Source organism: Mirounga angustirostris, unplaced genomic scaffold (assembly GCF_029215605.1).
Source record: "Mirounga angustirostris isolate CCGP_5_RB_7025 unplaced genomic scaffold, mMirAng1.0.hap1 SCAF_15, whole genome shotgun sequence".
NCBI lineage: Eukaryota > Metazoa > Chordata > Mammalia > Carnivora > Phocidae > Mirounga > Mirounga angustirostris.
The window spans coordinates 32,083,843-32,108,572 of record NW_026991723.1 but is presented as its reverse complement, the minus strand read 5'-3'; the positions used below and the strand labels follow the sequence as shown (position 1 = coordinate 32,108,572).

General features: G+C 36.9%; 1 protein-coding gene across 7 annotated transcripts in view; it reads right to left on the bottom strand.

Moving 5' to 3' along the window:
* Positions 1-24,730, bottom strand: part of UHRF2 (ubiquitin like with PHD and ring finger domains 2) — a 94,487-nt gene that overhangs the window by 5,780 nt on the left and 63,977 nt on the right. For 4 of the 7 annotated variants that reach the window (XM_064578936.1, XM_054509213.2, XM_045882395.3 and 1 more), the window contains 8 exons: positions 24,356-24,479; positions 23,940-24,047; positions 21,295-21,399; positions 15,834-15,940; positions 12,383-12,545; positions 11,591-11,731; positions 9,785-9,881; positions 9,311-9,468 (listed from right to left, as the gene is read on the bottom strand). In XM_064578936.1, the coding sequence (XP_064435006.1) occupies positions 9,311-9,468; positions 9,785-9,881; positions 11,591-11,731; positions 12,383-12,545; positions 15,834-15,940; positions 21,295-21,399; positions 23,940-24,047; positions 24,356-24,479 (1,003 nt within the window). The remainder of the gene's footprint in view (positions 1-9,310; positions 9,469-9,784; positions 9,882-11,590; positions 11,732-12,382; positions 12,546-15,833; positions 15,941-21,294; positions 21,400-23,939; positions 24,048-24,355; positions 24,480-24,730) is intronic. The other 3 variants (XM_054509214.2, XM_064578935.1, XM_054509215.2) reach the window with 3 other exon arrangements.

Genomic DNA, 24,730 nt, shown 5'->3' with positions numbered 1-24,730 from the left:
CTCAGGGTTACCATAAACCATGATCCACGGCACAGTCGGGCCACTGCTCCTCCAGCAGGGACTGAACAAGCGGCAGATCTGGGGAGACTCCCTTTCCTACCCGGGGAGGAGTGGAGTGGGAGTGCACTGCAGGGATCTGCTGGGTTTGGAGACTCCACACGGGGTCGTGTGCCAGAGATAGAAATGCTCATTCACAGGCCAGGTGAGCATGGAGTGCGGCCTGAGACCAGGGAGACGGGAGTGACTGACTGCTTTTCTCTGGGGGCTCACTGAGGAGCGGGGCCCCGAGTTCTCGGCTCCTCCGGGGCGGAGACTAGGAGGCTGCCATTTTCACTCTCGTCCTCCAAAGCTGTACGGAAAGCTTGCACGGAACAAAAGCTCCGGAGAGCAAACCCAAGCAGATTACTTAGCCCGGACAGGCAAGGGAGGGGCAATTCCGCCTCTGGCAAAGACATCTCGGAACCACGGCAACAGGCCCCTCCCCCAGAAGATCAGCAAGAACAGCCAGCCAAGTTTACGGTGAGAACAGCAGATGAGAACAGCAGAACTCCAGAGCTAGGGGAATACTGCACATAGATCATGGCTTTTTTACCATGATTCTTTAGTCTTTCAAAGTTAATTTTTTTTGAATTTTTCTTTTTCCCTTCAACCAACATCTTATCAATCCCTTTTTTAAAAAACAGTTTTCTTTTTCATTTTTAGAGTCATATTCTATCCCTTCATAGTAGTTATCCTTATTTTTGGCATATATATATATAAGTTGTTCTCTCTTTAAAATTTTGAAATAGTTTCTTCTAACAAATCAAAATATACTCTAAATCTCTAGTGTATGGCTTTGTTCTAGTCTCCTGCCTGATCACATTCTTTCCCTTTTTTTTAAATTCTTTCTTTTTTCAAACTTATCAATTCCTTTTATAAAATCTTTTATAATTTTCATCTTTACAGTCATATTCCATCCCTTCATCGTATTAACCCTCATTTTTGTACTTATGTTTTTCCTTCTTTAAAAATTTGGGAGGCACTTTCTTGTAACAGACCAAAATACACCCAAAATCTAGTGTGGGACACTGATCTATGCACCAGCCTGATCATATTTGATTATATTGGTTTTTTTTTTTGCTTTGTTCTGTTTTTGTTTTTTTCTTTTTCTTTTTTCTTTCTTTCCCTTTCTTTTCCTCTGGCTTCAGGTCTTTTATCATTTGTTTAGAGTATATTTTCTGGGGACGTTGTTACCCTGTTAGCATTTTGTTCTCTCATTCATCTCTTCTCCTCTGGACAAAACGACAAGACGGAAAAAAATCACCTCAACAAAAAGAACAAGAGGCAGTACCGACTGCCAGGGACCTACTCAAGGCGGACATTAGTACGATGTCGGAACTAGAGTTTAGAATGATGATTTTAAACATACTAGCTGGGCTTGAAAAAAGCATGGAAGTTATTAGAGAAACCCTTTCTGGAGAAGTAAAGGAACTAAAATCTAACCAAGTCGAAATCAAAAAGGCTATTAATGAGGTGCAATCAAATATGGGGGCGCTAACTGCTAGGATAAATGAGGCAGAAGAGAGAATCAGTGATATAGAAGACCAAATGATGGAAAATAAAGCAGCTGAGAAAAAAAGAGATAAAACAACTACTGGATCACGAGGGCAGAATTCCACATATAAGTGATACCATAAGACAAAACAACATTAGAATAATTGGGATCCCAGAAAAAGAAAGAGAGAGAGGGGCTGAAGGTATATTGGAGCAAATTACAGCAGAGAACTTCCCTATTTTGGGGAAGGAAACAGGCATCAAAATCCAGGAAGCACAGAGAACCCCTCTCAAAATCAATAAAAATAGGTCAACACCCCGACATCTAATAGTAAAACTGACGAGTCTCATAGACAAAGAGAAAATCCTGAAAGCAGCTTGGGAGAAGAGATATGTAACCTACAATGGTAGAAACATTAGACTGGCCACAGACCTATCCACAGAGACCTGGCAGGCCAGAAAGGACTGGCAGAATATATTCAGAGCACTACATGAGAAAAATATGCAGCCAAGAATACTATATCCAGGTAGACTGTTGCTGAAAATAGAAGGAGAGATAAAAAGCTTCCAGGACAAACAAAAACTAAAAGAATTTGTAAACACGAAACCAGCCCTACAAGAAATCTTGAAAGGGGTCCTCTAAGCCAAGAGAGAGCCTAAAAGCAACACAGACCAGAAAGGAACACAGACAATATACAGTAACTGTCACCTTACAGGCAATACAACGGCACTAAATTCCTATCTTTCAATAGTTACCCTGAATGTAAATGGGCTAAATGCCCCAATCAAAAGACAAAGGCTATCAGATTGGATTAAAAAACAAAACCCATCAATATGCTGTCTGCAAGAGACTCATTTTAGACCCAAAGACACCCCCAGATTGAAAGTGAAGGGGTGGAAAACCATTTACCACGCTAAAGGACACCAAAAGAAAGCTGGGGTGGCAATCCTTATATCAGACAAATTAGATTTTAAACCAAAGACTGTAATAAGAGATGAGGAAGGACACTATATCCTACTTAAAGGGTCTATCCAACAAGAAGATCTAACAGTTGTAAATATCCATGCCCCTAACATGGGAACAGCCAATTATATAAGGCAATTAATAACAAAAGCAAAGAAACACATTGACAACAATAAAATATTAGTGCAGGACTTCAACACGCCCCTCACTGAAATGGACAGATCATCTAAGCAAAAGATCAACAAGGAAATAAAGACTTTAAATGACACACTGGACCAAATGGACTTCACAGACATATTCAGAACATTCCATCCCAAAGCAACGGAATACACATTCTTCTCTAGTGCCCATGGAACATTCTCCAGAATCGATCACATCCTAGGTCATAAATTATGTCTCAACCGGTACCAAAAGATTGGGATCATTCCCTGCCTATTTTCAGACCACAATGCTTTGAAACTAGAACTCAATCACAAGAGGAAAGTCGGAAAGAACTCAAATACATGGAGGCTAAAGAGCATCTAACTAAAGTATGAATGGGTCAACCAGGAAATTAAAGAAGAATTAAAAAAATTCATGGAAACCAATGAAAATGAAAACACAACTGTTCAAAATCTGTGGGATGAAGCAAAGGCTGTCCTAAGAGGGAAGTACAAAGCAATACAGGCCTTCCTCAAGTAACAAGAAAGATCTCAAATACACAACCTAACCCTACACCTGAAGGAGCTGGAGAAAGAACAGCAAATAAAGCCTAAACCCAGCAGGAGAAGAGAAATAATAAAGATCAGAGCAGAAATCAATAAAATAGAAACCAAAAGAACAGTAGAACAGATCAACAAGACTAGGAGCTGGTTCTTTGAAAGAATTAACAAGACTGATAAACCCCTGGCCAGACTTCTCAAAAAGAAAAGAGAAATGTCTCAAATAAACAAAATCATGAATGAAAGAGGAGAGATCACAACCAACACCAAAGAAATACAAACAATGATAAGAACATATTATGAGCAACTCTATGCAAGCAAATTAAACAATCTGGAAGAAATGGGTGCATTCCTAGAGATGTATCACCTACCAAAACTGAACCAGGAAGAAATAGAAAACCTGAACAGACCTATAACCACTAAGGAAATTGAAGCAGTCATCAAAAATCTCCCAACAAACAAAAGCCCAGGGCCAGATGGCTTCCCAGGGGAACTCTACCAAACATTTCAAAAAGAATGAATACCTGTTCTTCTGAAACTGTTCCAAAAAATAGAAATGGAAGGAAAACTTCCAAACTCGTTTTACAAGGCCACCATTACCTTGATCCTCAAACCAAAGACCCCATCAAAAAGGAGAATTACAGACCAATATCCTTGATGAACATGGATGCAAAAATTCTCCCCAAAATACTAGCCAATAGGATCCATCAGTACATTAAAAGGATTATTCACCACAACCAAGTGGGATTTATCCCTGGGTTGCAAGGTTGGTTCAACATCCGCAAATCAATCAATGTGATACAATACATTAACTAAAGAAAGAACAAGAATCATATGATCCTCTCCATAGATGCAGAAAAAGCATTTGACAAAGTACAGCAACCTTTCTTGATCAAAACTCTTCAGAGTATAGGCATAGAGGGTACATACCTCAATATCATAAAAGCCATCTATGAAAAACCTACAGCGAATATCATTCTCAATGGGGAAAAACTGAGAGCTCTCCCCCTAAGGTCAGGAACGCGGCAGGGATGTCCACTCTCACCACTGCTATTCAACATGGTATTAGAAGTCCTAGCCACAGCAATCAGACAACAAAAAGAAATCAAAGGCATCCAAATCGGCAAAGAAGTCCAACTCTCACTCTTTGCAGAATATGATACTTTATGTGGAAAACGCAAAAGACTCCACCCCATTTGCAACGACGTGGATGGAACTGGAGGATATTATGTTCAGCGAAATAAGTCAAAGAGAGATAAATCTATGCTAGAACTCCTACAGGAATTCAGTAAAGTGGCAGGATATAAAATCAATGCACAGAAGTCAGTGGCATTCCTATACACCAACAACAAGACAGAAGAAAGAGAAATTAAGGAGTCGATCCCATTTACAATTGCACCCAAAACCATAAGATACCTAGGAATAAATCTAACCAAAGAGGCAAAGGATCTGTACTCAGAAAACTATAGAATACTCATGAAAGAAACTGAGGATGACCCAGAGAAATGGAAAAACGTTCCATGCTCATGGATTGGAAGAACAAATATTGTGAAGATGTCAATGCTACCTAGAGCAATCTACACATTCAATGCAATCCCCATCAAAATACCATCCTCTTTTTTCAAAGAAATGGAACAAATAATCCTTAAATTTGTATGGAACCAGAAAAGACCCCGCATAGCCAGAGCAATGTTGAAAAAAGAAAAGCAAGGCTGGTGGCATCACAATTCCGGACTTCCAGCTCTATTACAAAGCTGTCATCATCAAGACAGTATGGTACTGGCACAAAAACAGACACATCGATCAATGGAACAGAATAGAGAGCCCAGAAATGGACCCTCAACTCTATGGTCAACTCATCTTTGACAAAGCAGGAAAGAATGTCCAATGGAACAAAGACAGTCTCTTCAACAAATGGTGTTGGGAAAATTGGATAGCCACATGCAGAAGAATGAAACTGGACCATTTCCTTACACCACACACAAAAATAGACTCCAAATGGTTGAAAGACCTCAATGTGAGACAGGAGTCCATCCAAATCCTAAAGGCGAACACAGGCAGCAACCTCTTCGACCTCAGCTGAAGCAACTTCTTCCTAGAAACATCGCCAAAGGCAAGGGAAGCAAGGGCAAAAATGAACTACTGGGACTTCATCAAGATAAAAAGCTTTTGCAAAGCAAAGGAAACAGTCAACAAAACCAAAAAACAACCGACAGAATGGGAGAAGATATTTGCAAATGACATATCAGATAAAGGGCTAGTATCCAAAATCTATAAAGAACTCATCAAACTCAACACCCAAAGAACAAAGACTCCAATCAAGAAATGGGCAGAAGACATGAAGAGACATTTTTCCAAAGAAGACATCCAAATGGCCCACAGACACACGAAAAAGTGCTCAACATCACTCGGCATCAGGGAAATCCAAATCAAAACCTCAATGAGATACCACCTCACACCAGTCAGAATAGCTAAAATTAACCAGTCAGGAAACGACAGATGTTGGCGGGGATGCGGAGAAAGGGGAACCCTCCTACACTGTTGGTGGGAATGCAAGCTGGTGCAGCCACTCTGGAAAACAGTATGGAGGTTCCTCAAAAAGTTGAAAATAGAGCTACCATATGATCCAGCAATTGCACTACTGGGTATTTACCCCAAAGATACAAAAGTAGGGATCCGAAGGGGTACGTGCACCCCGATGTTTATAGCAGCAATGTCCACAATAGCCAAACTGTGGAAGGAGCCAAGATGTCCATCGACAGATGAATGGATAAAGAAGATGTGGTATATATACACAATGGAATATTATGCAGCCATCAAAAGGAATGAGATCTTGCCATTTGCAACGACGTGGATGGAACTGGAGGATATTATGTTCAGCGAAATAAGTCAAAGAGAGAAAGACATGTATCATATGACCTCACTGATATGAGGAATTCTTAATCGCAAGAAACAAACTGAGGGTTGCTGGAGTGGGGGGTGGGGTGGGAGGGATGGGGTGACTGGGTGATAGACACTGGGGAGGGTATGTGCTCTGGTAAGCACTGTGAATTGTGCAAGACTTTTGAATCTCAGATCTGTACCTCTGAAACAAATAATGCAATATATGTTAAAAAAAAAAAAAAGAAGAAGGCAGCAGGAGGGGAAGAATGAAGGGGGGGAAATCAGAGGGGTAGACGAACCATGTGAGACGATGGACGCTGAAAAACAAACTGAGGGTTCTAGAGGGGAGGGGGGTGGGAGGATGGGTTAGCCTGGTGGTGGGTATTGAGGAGGGCACATTCTGCATGGAGCACTGGGTGTTATGCACAAACAATGAATCATGGAACACTACATCTAAAACTAATGATGTAATGTATGGGGATTAACATAAGAATAAAAAAAAAAAAGACAGTCTCTTCAACAAATGATGTTGGGAAAATTGGACAGCCACATGCAGAAGAATGAAAGTGGACCATATTCTTACACCATACACAAAAATAGACTCCAAATGGTTCAAAGACCTCAATCTGAGACAGGAGTCCATCAACATCCTAAAGGAGAACACAGGCAGCCACCTCTTCGAACTCAGCCGCAGCAACTTCTTCCTAGAAACATTGCCAAAGGCAACGGAAGCAAGGGCAAAAATGAACTATTGGGACCTCATCAAGACATAAAGCTTTTGTACAAAAAAGAAACAGCAACAAAACCAAAAGACAACTGACAGAATGGGAGAAGATATTTGCAAATGACATATCAGATAAAGGGCTAGTATCCAAAATCTATAAAGAACTTATCAAACTCAACACCCAAAGAACAAAGAATCCAATCAAGAAATGGGCAGAAGACATGAACAGACATTTTTCCAAAGAAGACATCCAAACGGCCAACAGACACATGAAAAAGTGCTCAACATAGCTCAGCACCGGGGAAATCCAAATCAAAAGCTCAATGAGATATCACCTCACACCAGTCAGAATGGCTATAATTAGCAATCAGGAAAGGACAGATGTTGGCGGGGATGCAGAGAAAGGGGAACACTCCTACCCTGTTGGTGGGAATGTAAGCTGGTGCAGCCACTCTGGAAAACGGTATGGAGGTTCCTCAGAAAGTTGAAAATAGAGCTACCATATGATCCAGCAATTACACTACTGGGTATTACCGTAAAGATACAAATGTAGGGATCTGAAGGGGTACAGGCACCCTGATGTTTACAGATACAATGTCCACAATAGCCAAACAGTGGAAAGAGCCAAGATGTCCCTCTTGTGGTATATATATATAATGGAATATTATGCAGCCATCAAAAGGAATGAGATCTTGCCATTTGCAACGATGTGGATGGAACTGCAGGGTATTATGCTAAGCGAAATAAGTCAAACAGAGAAAGACATGTGTCATATGACCTCACTGATATGAGGAATTCTTAAATCAGGAAACAAACTGAGGGTTGCTGGTGTGGTGGGGGGTGGGAGGGATGGGGTGGCTGGCTGATAGACATTGGGGAGGGTAGGTGCTATGGTGAGTGTTGTGAATTGTGCAAGACTGTTGAATCACAGATCTGTATCTGAAGCAAATAATACATTATATGTTAAAAAAAAAAGAAAGAAGAAGAAGAAGATAGCAGGAGGGGAAGAATGAAGGGGGGAAATCGGAGGGGGAGATGAACCATGAGAGACTATGGACTCTGAAAAAGAAACTGAGGGTTCTAGAGGGGAGGGGGGTGGGAGGATGGGTTAGCCTGGTAATGGGTATTAAAGAGGGCACGTTCTGCATGGAGCACTGGGTGTTATATGCAAACAATGAATCATGGAACACTACATCAAAAACTAATGATGTAATGTATGGTGATTAACTTAAAAAAATGGAAAAAAAAAATTGGGGGCACCTGGCTTCCTCAGTCTGTAGAGCATGAGCCTCTTGATCCTGGTGGTGTGAGTTTGAGCCCTACGTTGGGGGTAGAGATTACTCAAAAATAAATAAATAAAATAAAAAATAAATAAATAAAATAAAATGAATAAATAGGGAAGCCTGGGTGCCTCTGGCTGAATCGGTAGAGCATGTGACTCTTGACCTGGGGGTTCTGAGTTTGAGTCCCATATTGGGAGTAGAGATTACTTAAAAATAAAATGTTAAAAAATATATATATATATATATATATATATATATAAATACATATACATAAATGACTATAAATAGATAAATGGATGTTAAAAATTGTACCAGGGAACATTCTTCCTTAATATGATGACTATTTCTCAATAAAAAGCAACACAAAAACTGAGAGTTCTCTCTAAATTTAGACAGAAAGGTAAGTAACCCCATTTCAGACACATGAGAAGTTCTGGCTAATGAATGTACAGAAATAAAGGGAACACTGGAAAGAAGAAATTATTAGACGATGACACGATAAAAATTCAAGCTCACCCACAATAGTTGCACGGAGGAAAAAACCCAGAAAAATAACTATATCACACCTAATAAGGGGTTACTATCTAATAAAATGGAATATTCTAATTTTAAGCAAAATTAAAGAAATAAAAGCAAGTGAACAAAGAAAGAATAGACAATTCATATTTGAAAATTCCAGCTTCTGGAATTTGATAAGAAAGCTTCATTTGCAAAATACAGTGTAACACAAAATCAACACATCAGTTGTAATTCCTTTTCACTTTAAAATGTTATGATTACCAAAAAATGGGGAAAAAATCTAAAACATATAAAGTATTTAAATAAATTAACAGTTTGTGTTTTTTTTTAACCACTAGGTTAAACATGTGCTGAATTGCTTAAGATTTACACCATCAGAATAACTTTGAACTACAGCAAAAAATTTCCCGATGAGTTTTAAATTGTGTTATACAAACCAAAAATTCTTCCCATGAACAGTGCCTTCATCATGCCTTCAACATAAATGAATAAGTTCAGGCACATAGAGGTCAAAACCAACAACTAAGAGGCCTAAAATCAATTTAAAAGCATTTAAGTATTACTTCAGATTATTTCTGAAAGGTAGTGGCTACTGGATGAGAGGATTACATAAAAACATCAAGTTTTGACTGACTTGCAAAGAGTATTATTTTTCACTACTTGTTAATATTAGAACATTATTATTAAAAAAACCTTTACATACTGGACCTTCCACAAGAGATGCAAGCACTTCATCCCATAGCTTCTGGTTTTGGTGATCTTCTCTAATTAGATGTTGTTGTTGAGGGGTTAGTTGGAAAGCCTCAACTGCTTCTGCTGAATCTGGTGTTTTTAACACTTTGGAGGCACTTGGACAACCATCTAGATTTATTTAAAAATACATAAGCAGACTTCTGAGTGATTCCAAACAGAACTATGAGATCAAAGAGTTAACTGGCACCATTAATGTTTAGCACGAAGATAACCTGCATTAAGCAGCACCTGACTTCCCTTGGAGTTTAGAATACTACATTTGCTGTTGTTTTGGCTCCAGCACTACTAAAATACACAAAAAGTCTCACGCCTTTCCACCACTCCCAAATATTGCTTTTCTTATGAGTTTCTCAATTCATTCTCTTAATATTTTTCTTTATGAGTAACTACATTTTTAGGACTTATGCCTGTAATCATTACCTACCATCTGTAGTCGGCCTTTTTGAGGCTCCGCTGGCCTGCTTCTTTGACTGTCCTTTAGTCTTCTTCCCTTCCTTATCTGAAGGGTAACCTACTGGATACTGATAGGGGAAAAAGTACAATATAGATTTAAGCTTCGCAAAGAAGTGGTGGGGGGAGGGTTGTTCTAGATGCTGCTGAGAAATTTAAAAAGGGGAGGGGTGAAGAGTATATTTTCCTAAACTGAGAGACTTTATATAAAGGAAACAGACATTTAAAGGACAGAAGACTATTAAAATCCCCAATTCAGTGTAAAACCATGTAGTTATGACTGTTAAGATATTTCATTTTATAAAATAATAATCTTAGTTCCAGATCTAAAAGAGGAAAGACAAGTTTTCAGGAGATTTGACTAGGTGGCTTAAGAAGTTTAAGGAAGAGAAGAATCTAGATATGAAGTAAGTGAAGATCAACCACAGAGTACAGTACAGTACTCATACAGATGGTATTACACTCAATTGTGGAGCCAATCTTTAAAAAACAAAACAAAACAACTCCTACCCCCCCAACATTAAGGGCTAAATTTCTTATCTACCAAAATAGGGGGGATGGGGCTTTTAGAAGACCTAAAGCCACTAAATTACTAATTCTTTATCAGCTAAAGGTTCGAGTTTAAGGAATAAAGTCTACCTATTTGTGTTTTACTGGCTACCCTTTTCTGGGGGACACGCTTTATTGATTAACACTGATACTTAAAACTCAACATGTTTTAGGCCCCATCAATGATATTATTAACTTATCATAGTAGATGGGCTTACATGCTTCTGCTTACAGTTTCAAATCTAACCTATCTAGAACACTGCTCTGCTGAACAATGAATCTGAAAAAATCTTTTAAAAATGGATTTAACAAGTTATTTTTTTATATTGTTATAAAAAGAATTATTTTGGCAGTTATTTTAGCAGCCGATGGGTCTCATTTAATTAATGAAACAATTAATTCTACGAGTTTAAAAAGAAAACAAAAACAGACACAGACTTGCACTAGAAAACACACACTCACCTGCCTGGGTGGTCAGACACTTGCCCATAGTTCAGCCCCTACACATGCAGTGTGGGCAGAGCCAGGGGAAATGAAACGCTGGTAGTCTTTACAGGAAGCACAACAATGGGGAATGATGGGAGGATGAACTTAAACCATGCTCTGAAGTCAGTGTCAGGGACAAAGTCTAGGGTGCATAGGCAGTGGACGGGGAATGTAGCCATACCATCCATTATGCACACAAAACCAACAAAGTCTTAAATGGGTTAACAGCTGAACATGGGCAAAGGGGAAAAAAAAAAGGCAAAGCACTAAAGGTGGTGACAGGACAGGGAAGCAGCTTTGAGGGGGAAGAGAAAAAAGGGGTGAGGAAAAGTGAGAAGGGTAGGAAGCAGACCACTCTTACAAGCCACCTCCCCCTTCCCCTACCAGAGACACACCCCCTGTGCCCTCTAGGATAAACTTCCCTTCTTAAGGCCTCCTTTATGTAAATTTTATGTATCCCTCTCCCTCATTCTTCAAGTCATTTCCAAATTGAATTGAAATATCTTACTTTTCATTGAAGGCCTGGCTTTTCCCAAGCACAATTCTTGGTCTTAGGGCAGTCTGACACCTAGAATGCCACCTTTTTACTTGTTTTCCTTCTGTATACTTGCATGGTTTCATTCCTCACCCCTTAAAAGTCCACTGATCAATTGCCATGAGTTGTATCCAGTGTTAAGGCACAAAGATACTACAGAGGTGCACATTTTTATGAACATACAAGTAGCCTAGACAAATGTAATCTAACCTGTAAACGTAGACATAGTCTTCTTGACCGTTCTATTCCTTCTGAGGTCCAAGGAGCAGGTTCAACATCATCTCTTCTTAAAAGGTAGCGCCAAACCAAGAATCCATGGCTTGATGAAATTTCTGGCCAGTATTTCACCACCTAAATCACAGTATTTTGTAGTAGTTTGAGATTTAATATTTAGACTTATTCATAATATATTACAAGTTTAAGTATACTTGACTGAACTAAATGCAACTTCAAAAGATGCTTGCTTTGTTGTAGGAACAGTAAATAAAAAATATTCACTAAGATATTGTTTTGACCTTATTTCCTAATTAAGATAGCTCCCATATAAGTACACATTGCTATAAACTTGAAATATTAACAAGATTATGCTCATGAATAGATTCCTGCATAACAGATAAAAATGGTGGCAGTAAATGCCTCCGTGTTTTAAACAACCTATTTTACAAATTATAACGTGCTTGGCTTTGAAAATCTATTACAATTAAAAGAATCAGTATCTACAATGGCCACATTATTTAGTTTTATCATAGAGAATATATACTCACAAAAAGCTTAACTCAAAATGTAACTCTGCCCTTACAGACTTCAAATAAGTGGTAAGAGAAAAGTATCAAAGTTAGAAGCTCACTTTGTATATCTGTTACATTTCCAGAAAAAGCAGAAGTACCAACTAAGGTGATCTACTCTTTCCTTTAGCCCACCCCAGTAGAGTAGTTCCCTTTGGCAAGGGAACTTGAAAGCCCAGGAAGAATGACTAACAAGATATCATGCCAGATAGAGCACCTTATAAATGCCATCATATCTGTTGCCTTCTTCAGGAGCATATTTGCTGATCTTCCTCCCTTTAAAACTGCGTATCACTCTGACTGGCTTACCAGCTCTCCAATTCCGAGACTCTGCTCCAATTTTATCATCCAATGGAGCATCACAGTTTAGGGCCAATGCCCTAAAAAATAAAACAAATTCTTTATACCAAGTAATCTTTAAGTATATAATCGCATTATTAGCTCAATTAAAAGGTGAATTATGCCTTACCTGATGGTTAAGATTCTATGATTCTTTCCATATTATTCCAGATAATAGGATTATGCTTTCCCCCACCAGCAGAGAAGACAAATCAGTTTTCTGATGTCACCCCCAAGCCAGGGGATTGGTTCTCAGATAGCCTGTAGGGTTCTTCTGAAAGTAATAACATCTGTGCCACGTATAATAGAAAACAACTAGAAATACATGGAATTTTTTTAAAATAACGTTTGTTGAGGGAAGGGAGAAAGTTGGAAAACTAAAGCAAGTGATTGTTGTAGTATTTATTTTTGATAAGGGAGTGAGGTAAATTGCTGGAATAATGTAGAAAGAAATCCAGGAAAATAAATTTGTCAGCAAGGTACAAATGACCTTTCTAGGTCTACTTTCCATATTCCAGACGATAGAGAATCCTTAATGTTTAGAAGCTATTAAAGAACAAGTTTAATATGAGAATATTGTTTAAAGACTTGGAGTAAAAAATTTAAGTAAAACTGAAGCATTCAAATGTCTGTGTTAAATCATGACAATAAAGATTTTTGGCTCCTCCAGATCACTATTTTTACTATGACATGTGAACAAGGAGGAACACTGAGTGAGAAGCAGCACCTGATTTAGTTGAAGCTTCCTTAGTATGTGTACTCACTTAGTAGTAATTAATCAGTAAGGTTATGTAAGAAGACCTTTCTTGGGAGAACTTAGTCCTGTCAAAAAACAAAAACAAAAAACCAAAACAACACCCCCCCCCCCCGCAAAAGACCCCACCAAACTAGAATCTATTTAAAATTAGTATTCTTCTTCTCAGATACCTACTTCCTAACTTAAGTGAAAAGAAACCACTGAGAACATGTAAGGTTAAAACACATACACACCCAATTTGGTAAATTCAGGTATGATACAAAATACTTTTTCAGGGTATAATTTTACGTAGGCTCAAATAAAAAAAAATTGACCTTATGACTAAACGTCTAATCTATTCAGATCTCTTGATCAGTTATACTGTTAAAGTAAATAAACTCAAAGTGTTTCGTTTAAAAAAAAAAAAACTTTTATAAATGTGGTCAAATAGTTAAAGTTTACCAAGTTATCTTTTTTATCTCAAAGGTAGATGCATTAAATCTCTGGGAGGTAGAAGAAAATGTAGCCAAACTTCTAGGGCTAGTATTCCATCTTATTTATGTAATACCTATTGAGATATACATACTTCATCTTCTTAAAGAGCTAGGAAAAGGACAAATACTATTTTCACATTAATGAGTGGAATGCCTTGGTGCTTATAGGCACCTTCATTCAGAATGATTGCCACCCCTAACTGGCATTATTAACTCACTTCTAGCTTCACAGAAGTATGTAGGCTGTTCAAGTATGTGAAAAGAATCTAAGATCAAACTAGGTGAAACAAGGCTTTTCCATTACTCTGCAGCTTAATCAATTGCTTCTAACTGCCCTGATAAAGGAAGGCCAGGTTACCTTGCTGCCCTCTTCAGTTTCATAAAGTGAAAGAGCTGAGAGGAAATAGGAACAAACTTTTCAAAGCAAGAAGCAGGCACCAAACTACCTCTTAGTGGAGAAGCAAAAATGAACTGGACCATATGCTAGTTAGGAAAGAGTATAATATGATGCAGAGCTAAGGGTCTTTCACCTCGGTCTTCATGCTTATAAAACATATAGGTATCTTTTGCCCAGAGGTCTTTACAATCACAAGGCATACTCAAAGCTTAATGTATAAACTAAGAGAATGGATGTCAGAGTCCCTATGAAAAGTCAATCCTAAATGGTTCTGAGTTAATATTTTATATTCACTACCTTCCTTTCAATCCAAACATTTTTACTACTTGTCAATTATTTTCTAATAAGATTATAACATATGGCAAACAGGGTTATACTTATTAGATTCTTTAAAAGCTTGGAAAATATTTACCATGTATATTACAAATGCAGGAAGTTAGGAAACAAACTTCATTCAAGCAAAATAATCTATTGTTATTAAAAGGTAAATATTATTTTCAAATTTGACAATGTAAAAAAGCCCTTTTACAAATTCAACAAACACTTTCACTGACAAAAACACATCAAAATATTTCTAAATCTTTTTAAGATCATTCCTCCTGAAGACCTGCTATTTTGCTAGAAAAATACTAGCTAGGGACTGGACTCCTGCCTCAGGAATGTTTTCACCAGCAAATCTGACCTGTCTCCTCTGCTGGTTCAGTTAAATAATCCTACTGTCAGAAATAATATAGAAGGAAGACATAAAAACAGACTGTATGTAATTTGGTATGCAACAAATTCTTGAAATCATACTGGTGTATTCTTTACTTCACACGGTAATCAGAAATTAAGGGCACACTACTTAAAACCGAGTGATTTAGACTCAAGAAAGAAAAATACTCATTTTTACTCAATCCATAAAACACCCTTAACAATAGGATATAAAAATTTCAACTTTATGAAATTGGTCAAAAAATTATCAATACGACAAGTTATAATGTGGTCATTGCTATCTGATGGTGTGGGTCATTTTTTTATTATTGCTATAGCATGCATATATGAAATAAAACATTTTGAAGTCATTTTTTTGTTCCCATGGAAGCTGGAATATCATTAATACTTCTATAGAACAAAGGTCAGCACAAGGTGGCTCTTTTGTAATGCTTTATAAGTATTTACTTAGAAAAGGTCACTTTTGTAACTAAACATTCTTTTATAACACTTAAGAGACGTTATTATAAATTCTAAAAGCACCTTAAGTGTAATTCTGATTAAGTTTATCTGATGTTTCACTTATGCCCACAAATACGGCTCCCAAACTTAAACCTATCTCACACTGGTGAGTCTCTTAAGAAGTCTGTTACTTTAAAAGATAAATCTGTGTTGAGTAAAACATAACTTTGACCTATGGGATAGTAGATAGCCACCTTGTCCTCAATTTCACTTATATAGGTTCCCTTCCTTCAAATGTTTCAACATGTTTTCAAATGCAAAACACATGTATTAAGACTGGGAATTATGTCATTTAAAAAACAGTATGAAGAAATAAGTTAGAATGCTTACAATTATATAATCAGGTAATGGGATTTTAAATTTAGATCTTTAACTCTCAATTTAAGATTCTCCCCTACAGTCTAACTTACAAATTATATTACTATAATCAAACTTTTATACAAAGCCCAAATAGATAGTCTTTACAAACTCTAACAATAAAGAGTACCTGTTCATGTTTGTTAATGTTTGATCAGCCGATGGTGCACCAATTCTTTTATTACCAGCAAGATTTTTACCACCACTCCCTGTGTATGTGAATTCATCACCTCGGTCCTACAGGAAAAGATTTTCAGCATTAAGATACCTAAACCCAAGTATAATCCCGCCAATTCTTATTTTACAGTCAGAACATTTGGTTAGGATGTTATGAATTTACATGTTCTCTCTCAAGGCATCTTGGGAGAGATTTGCCAAAATATCTCAAATGCAGTTGTGTATGTAGTACATCTTCAAGTTATATCAAGTTACATCACTTGATCATTTTAAAGTTAGAGCTTTCAATACCTCCAAATGTGGCTAGTCTCATGCTATATATACAATTTAATAATCTCTAGAATGTTACAAAGTAAGACCTGATGGACTGGGAATATGGTGTTTCATTTAATTCAATGGTATTAAAATAAACATCAATATTATCTTGTAGGTTTTCATAGAATACACCATTTTATTAGTAAATACTTCATATCTGATTTCCCATCAGTAATCTACACTATACCTAAGTTTGTTGTTCAATTTCAAAATTAAAATCCTAACAGCATATTAAGTTCCTCACATTTCACACTGTATAGACTCACTTAAATTACATTCAGGTGAAATAATTGCCTATCATTAAAAAGAACATTGGAAAAGAATTTGAAAACTAAAATTTGTATAAAGTATCTACTAAATGTGAAAAAAAATGCCAGAGGAAGTAGATGTTACATAAACTAGGACCAAAAATATCTCTGTAATAGCTACAAATTTATATTGATATTATCAAGTCTCTGATTCAGTACTCAAAATCAGTTGAGAAGAGTATCAGTATACAAATTAACTCTACTAACATTATCAAAATAGTGGTGGTTCTAACTCTTTTTTTTGGTTAGTTGACACACCATTATGTTAGTCTCAGGTATATAACACAGTGATACAAGTTTATACATTATGCTGTGCTCACCACAAGTGTAGCTACCATCTGTCACCATACAATGTTATTATAATACCACTGACTGTATTTCTTATGCTGCGCCTTTTATTCCTGACTTACTCATTCTATAACTGGAAGACTGTATCTCCTACTCCTCTTCATCCATTTTGCTCATTCCCCCATCCAATAGTGTTTCTTCTTTATTGGAAGATTTTAATTAGTTTAGACTAAAGATAATGAAGTTTTCTCTACTAAATCCTTGTCTGTAATAAAGGTCAATTATTTTGCATCTTGTTTTTGGATTAAGTCCTAACTAAAATCTCATGGTTTTAGAAGTACTTTTCTCTGTCCAAAAATCATGACTTCACTTTTTGTTGATCTAATATTGAAGTCTATAAAGACTAAGGCATGAAGGAATTTCATCTTTAGTGTGTATTCCATTTGAAGGAAATCTAATAAATAACTACATCTAGAGCAGCCTAGAACACTTCTTAATCAGAAACAGTCTTCCAAATTGTACCTGGATTGACTTCACAATGCTCATATTCATAACCCTCTCAACTTTTTTTTTTTTTAAAGATTTTATTTATTTATTTGTCAGAGAGAGAGAGAGCGAGGGAGTGCATGATCGCACACAAGCAAGGGGAGCAGCAGGGCAGAGGGAGAAGCAAGCTTCCCACTGAGCGGGGAGCCCAACGCGGGGCTTGATCCCAGGGTCCTGGGATCACGACCTGAGCCAAAGGCAGATGTCTAACCAACTGAGCCCTCCAGCCCCCCAGTCAACTTTTAAAGTTATAACTGTGGTAGTGCTATAAAGGAAAAAGTAGTGGTGACTAGGAGAGCATAATAGGGGCAACCTATGCTCAGTAGTGTTTAAAATGAAAGAACAAAAACATTTCTGATTATTCTTCAAACAGCAAATAATCAAGTAGGAATAATTAAAATTCTATGTCATTAGCTCATCTATACTTTAATCATCACACCAACAGAAACTTTTAATTATTATTAGGGGAAAAAAGAATTGTTGGACTGTCAGAACTCAGCCAATATATTAGTTCAAACTAATTTTCCTAAGGAAAAATGATCAGCCCAAATTTGTTACATATTCTAGTCCATGCTCCACAAAGTTTTATCCCTGTGGGTCAGCAGCCTAAAGAAGCCTGCTGTCTGGGAACACCTCATGTAAGAAACCATCATCTGTAAAGGGAACATACTACTGCCCCAGAGTGACTCAATTTCCCAATCTCAACTCCTCTCAAGTTGTAAAGTAGCTGCCTAACACAATAAGCTGGATGCTCCTATTCCCGCCATCACCGTTATCAAGCAAAAGACCTTCATCTCAATCTTCTCACTGCCCCCCACAAAGACTATCAGATAAATATCCGAAAGCATAGTTAAGATCATTAAACTTTTCCCAGACACATTTAATGATTCCTTAATTCAAAGCTATCTATTATACAGCTTCAATCTCTGCCAGTTTCTCTCAAAATACCCCTTTCATGTTTGCAAAGCTGGGTACTACCACTTTACTGCTGATAACACCTACCTAGCATTTACTGTGTGTGTGTGTGTGTGTGTGTGTGAAGTTAGGCTAAGCACTTTATGTATTATTCTTTTAATGCTCACATCAACCCTATGAAGTATTTTTTTAAAGCCTTATTTTATAGATGAGGCAGAGGTTCATTAACTTGCCTAAGGTCACTTAGCTAGTAAGAGATGGCACAAGGATACAAATCCAGTTTGGTTCCAGAATCTGTTCCTGATCACTGAGCAAACTATTTCTCAGGACAGCTATAAAAGGCAGATCATCTTTGTGGGTTCTCATTCCTCAAGTGAGGTTACCCTAACACAGGGCACTAAAACTAGCATTTGATTCTCAAGTTACTAGACTAAAATATTAACTAGTTTATCAACAGGTATTCAGTAGTTTCATGTCCATTCATCTGGACAAAACAAAGATTATGGGCTCCATGAATGTTATACTTAAAGGTTTCAAAACAGGGCGCCTGGGTGGCTCAGTCGTTAAGCGTCTGCCTTCAGCTCAGGTCATGATCCCAGGGTCCTGGGATCGAGTCCCACATCGGGCTCCCTGCTCGGCAGGAAGCCTGCTTCTCCCTCTCCCACTCCCCCTGCTTGTGTTCCTGCTCTCGCTATTTCTCTGTCAAATAAATAAATAAAATCTTAAAAAAAAAAAAAAAAAGGTTTCAAAACAAATTTTTTTCTCAAATGAGAAAAGTTTATTCAGGTTTCCTCCACCTATTTCTTCTATAGATATGACCTGCCTGCAATAAGCGATCAAAAGATTAAAAATGCTTATAAAATATATTAACATCTCCAAATATATCTTAGCTGGTGATCTAAGCCTATTTGTTTTAGCTCCAAAATGAATTATTCTTTATATTATTTAACAGACTGAGAATTGCTTAAGACACATAATTAACAGCTCATCAGTACTTTTCTCTACAAATGTTTAATGTTTGACTAGTAACTGTATTCAAAAGATGAGGAAAAAGGGAAGTAGTAATAACCATCCCAATTCAACTTGGTACTTGTTTTCACCTCTACATGCTTATGTTTTGTGTATTTAAGATAAGCTCTGCTATAGACAATACAACTGTTTGAATCCTTGTTATATGCTAAGACTACATAAATTACCTCATTTAATATCAATAATTTTGATATAAAATGGTGGTACTTTTTTTTTCTATTTTACACATGGGGAAACTGAGGTTTACTGGAGTAAAACAATTAGGCCAAAGTCTCACACACAAATGTCAGAGTCCAGATCAAACACAACTGGCTAGATGCTAAAAACATGTTAAAAAGATTCTACTTTTAGCTGGCTTGTTTTCTTACAGAGCCCTAAAAAAAAATTAAGTGCCAACTGTAGTAAACTATACAACATCCTTTGTATTTCTAAAAAATACAGCTTAAAAATATGCATGTTATATGAGTACTCAAATAATTACCCTGCATATTTCCATCTTTAGTTTCCTTTGCCATGTTAGTGTAAATGTATTGACAAATTGGCCTGTTAGAAAAATGGCAAGCTCTTCTACCTTTGTCTGAAAACATACTATATCTTGGCCTCTACACAGCTATAACATATCATGAAAAAAACCAACGAAACAGACTGGGAGAAAATACCTGCAAACTACATATTCAATGAACAGCAAAAAACCCCAAATAGGACTCAATTAGAAGATGGGCAAATGACCTGAAGATATATCACCAACAGCCATTAGGGAAATGTCAACTAAAACCACAATGAGATCTTACTGCATACCTATCAGAATGGCTAAAGTAAAACAAAGCAACAACACTGCATGCTGGCAAGAATGCAGAGAAACTGGATCACTTACTTACACACTGCTAATAGGAATGTAAAGTGGTATAGTCACTCTGGAAAACAATTTGGCAGTTTTTTAAAAAACTAAACATGCAACTACCATATAACCCAACAATGCACTTCTGGGCATTTATCACAGAAAAATGAAGACTTATATTTATAAAAAAAAAAACCTGTACCCAAATGTTTATTGCAGTTATTTGTAAAAGTCAGAAATTGGAACAATCTGAATATTCTTCAATGAGTGAATGGTTAAACAAACTGTGGCATACCTATAGCATGGAATACTACTCAGCAATAAAAAGGAATAAACTATTAATACATGCCACAATTTGAGAATTATGCTGAGTGAAAAGTGCCATTCCCAAAGGTCACATACCATATGATTCCACTTACAAAAATTTTTTAAAAGAATTTTAGAGAGGGAGAGAGGGAGCGTGAGCATGGGAGGGAGGGGGCAGAGGGAGACAGAGACTGAGAATCTCAAGTAGACTCCCCGTTGAATGCGGAGCCCCACTTAGGGCTCTATCCTATGACTCTGAGATCATGACTGAAGTGGAAATCAAGAAGCAGACGCTTAACTGACTGAACCACCTAGGCGCCCCTCCACTTCTAAAAATTTTTGAAACAACAAAATTATAGAAATGGAGAATAGATTAGTGGATGTCAGGGGTTAGGGAGGGCAGGTATAGTAGGTGTGGCTATCAAAGGGCAACATGAGGGATACTTGTGGTAGGGAAATGTTCAGTGACCTGAATGTATTAATGTCAATATCCTGGTTGTGATACTGTACTACAGTTTTGTAAGATGTTACCATTGGGAGGGGATGGGTAAAGGGCACAGAGATATCTACAGTATTTCTAAGGCTACATGTCAGTCTACAACATCCCAAAATAATAAATTTAATTTAAAAAAATGAGCTCTATAGAGAATGTATTTTCATTGCAATAATCAGTTACCACATATATACATAAATCAGTACATGTAAAGATTAAAGACCGCCAATTGATTTATCTTGTAATTTGTACAGAAGTGACCACTTCAACATACAGACTATGCTAAAAAAAAAAAAAAAGGGATTTGATATATGCTAGAAAAAGCTTCTGTATTTTACTGATGGGTTCTAAAGAACAAGGCTGTATCATGACTTACTACTTCATCCGCAAATCCACCAGCAAGGACAAGAGAATAAGCCCCATCATTACTTCGACCATGAATTCCACCAACATGGGGCCTATGGACACCTGCTTCGCTCACCTATGAAAAAAAGAGAGTCTCAAAATACCTTTGAATAGTCAAATTATATTTATAAAATGCTTTCATATATATTATTGTATCCTAAAAGCCTCCAACTAAGAACTGAATGTTGCTCAGAGTTCTATCTTTTGCTCACCAACTTTATTTCTTTCCAACTATATATCCCTTAGATACTAAGCTGGTGACCTTAAAACTGCTCAGACCTAGAATTCGGAGTTTCAAAATAATTATTAAATACCATTTTATGTCTACTGGTCATTACAGCTCAACTTGGGTAAAACAGAATTTGTTTATCAGTGGTCCAGATCCCTTCCTATCCTATTTCTTCTCTTCAATTACTGCATGCTCCCTAGTCACATCAAAAAGGCAAGAGTCATTTTATTCTTTTTTTTTTTGAGAGAGGGTGTGTACAGGTGGGTGGGGGGGGGTAGGGAGAGAGAGAATCTTAAGTAGGGGCTCAATCTCATGACCCTGAGAATATGACCTGAGCCAAAATCAGGAGTAGGATGCTTAACCGAATGAGGAGCCCAGGCAGCCCAGGCAAGAGACATTTTAGTCTCATTCTTCTCTATTTTTCAAACCCATTTTGGTCATAAATACTGCTGATCAATCTCCTAAATCTCTCAAATACATCTTTTTCTACTTCAACTGCTGTAATCTTAGTTTGAGTCATGAATACTATAAACATCCTTTTTCACTGCCTCCAGTTTTTCTCTTCAAATCCCATTCTACCCATCACAAACATAACAATACTTTTAAGAATAAATCTGCTTTTAATATTCAACATCAAATGGTCATATTGTATATCAAGCCCCAAATATTACATATTACCCTCTCTCAATCTGGCTCCTATCTACTTTCCCCACTTTTTTTTTTTTTTTTAAAGATTTTATTTATTTATTTGAGAGAGAATGAGATAGAGAGAGAGAGCATGAGAGGGGGCAGGGTCAGAGGGAGAAGCAGACTCCCTGCCGAGCAAGGAGCCCGATGCGGGACTCGATCCTGGGACTCCAGGATCATGACCTGAGCCGAAGGCAGTCGCCTAACCAACTGAGCCACCCAGGCGCCCTACTTTCCCCACCTTAACTCTTATCTCCAGCTTCTCCTTCAGAGAGCATATATGTTTGAGCCAAAACTACTCAATGTTACCCAAACGTGCTTCCCAATTTGTTAAATTTACTTATGTATTCTACTACTTCAATGGCCTACTGCTTCTTCCCATCTATCTTCAATTTTGGCTCCCTGAACAGTGTCACTTTGTGTACTTCAAACTCCCTGAGAGAAGTATCAGAACTCATTTGTTTATCATATAATTATTCTTAGAGAAAAAGAAGCTGAACTCCAAACCTGCATAGCGGGGTTGGGAAAGACACACATTAGAAGCCAATGAGAAGCTAATGAAAGCATCAGAGCCTGAGTTTAGGTCTTGAAAACACCAGGTACTCCAGAAGACAGGACCACCTGTTCCCAACCTCACCAATCCTGATGAAAATAAATCTTACTCTTCCCCACTTCCTAAATGGCAAATCCACCCTTGTAGTTGCTCAGGCCAACAACCTCAAACTCATCTGAGACCGTATTAATAGGGCTTTTAGAATTTGGGAATAAATTAGTGACAGGTATACAAAAAAAAAAAAAAAAAAAAGCAAACAACAACAAAAAAGCCCAAGGCAATTAAAAATATACTAAGTGTACTTTTTATTGTATTTATAACATTCTATTGTATTTACTTGTAGTATTTTTTTTTACTGTATTTAAAGATCTAAAGTCATAAAACATGCATATGGATTTAGCCAAAATTATAATATAACCGTTGCAAGGATGGAAAGACACAGAGTGTGTTAAACTAAATGCCATCTTCCATAGAAAGAAGTTAAACTAAAATATGAAGACAAAAGCAGTAGAAACATGCTATTTAGAAATAAGGTAAATCCAGAAGAAACAATTAAAACTTTAAAGTGGTTGTCTCTGAGAAACAGAAAATGAAGATAACTTAAGCTCTCTATAATGATAAAATTACCATTCTAAAAAAGAAGTTAGAAATGAATACAGTAGAGCCTTCAAGAGGAAAAGAGGAGTAATTTTATCCTTGGGTTATCTGGGCACTTCCTCTGACCAACACCTTAACATTCATTCAGGAGGATAAGCTGCAAACAAGACACCTCAGTGAGCTTTCTTGGACTTCAATGATATTAAGTGAGAACTTACCAAATATTTTAAAGAAAAAAAATTTAATATTTCAAATATTAAATTCTCAGCAAGGAAAATTCTCTAGAAAGCTTAACAATAATGTTAACTATCAGAACAGTAAAACAAAGTGATGAAAAGGCATAGCTGATGCCTAATTCCATGATGTATGGTCCTCTGTCTTAAGCTATGGGGAAGAGTCTACCCATCCTATAGAGAATCTTTTATTCTAACAACTGAATGCCATGTGACACAACCTAGGTTAGTCCACTTATAATCAACAGAAACTGACACTGCTACAATTTTAACTATACCCAACTTTACCCTTTCAACAAAACCAATTTAAAACATACCTGAACTCTAAATCTCCATGTTGATCCAACAGGAATCCCAGGAATAGGTCCATAATGATTAGAAGGAACAATAGTACATTCTCTAGTGCGACCAACACAGGCCATTCCCTATAAGTAAACAAACAAGCTGTTTGAGAAACTGGTTATATCAAATCTTAAAGCCCTTAATTCCCATAAAAATGAGAATAAAATAGAAACCTAACTATATGATTAACAATACATAATTTATATGATTTCATTAACATACAGCTAACAGTTATAGTAAATTAACAATTATATAATTATAGTTATTCGTTAATATTTCTGAAATGGAAAGCATAATTTATATCACCACTACTGTTGGTATTGAAATGTTATAACCTGCATTACAGTCATAAATGTTATAGCTAGGAAGAAAAGGAGACTTTCTTCTTTACCCTGCCCCAGTCTCTCCGGCTTTCAGTACTAGCTGATGGCATCTTTGCTTTCTTTTTACTCATCTTGAGTCTTTCACCAGCCTTTACAACTTCACTGGAATCAGTTTTACAGGAAGGACAATACCTTTAAAGAAAAAGGAATTTTGATAATACCATATTAAAGCTAGTAACAGAATGGTCTTTCCAGGTCAGAACAAGTTTTAAGATGTAATACTTGGTGTATATTATAGATCTTCAGCTGGCATTTAAATATTAAACTTTTGAAAATATTTACATGATTAAGCTAGCAGGAAAAAGAAAAAACCAAAACCAAAACCTTATCACTCCTTTAAAGAATGTAAAGGATTATAATATCATAAAATCTCAAATTCAGTT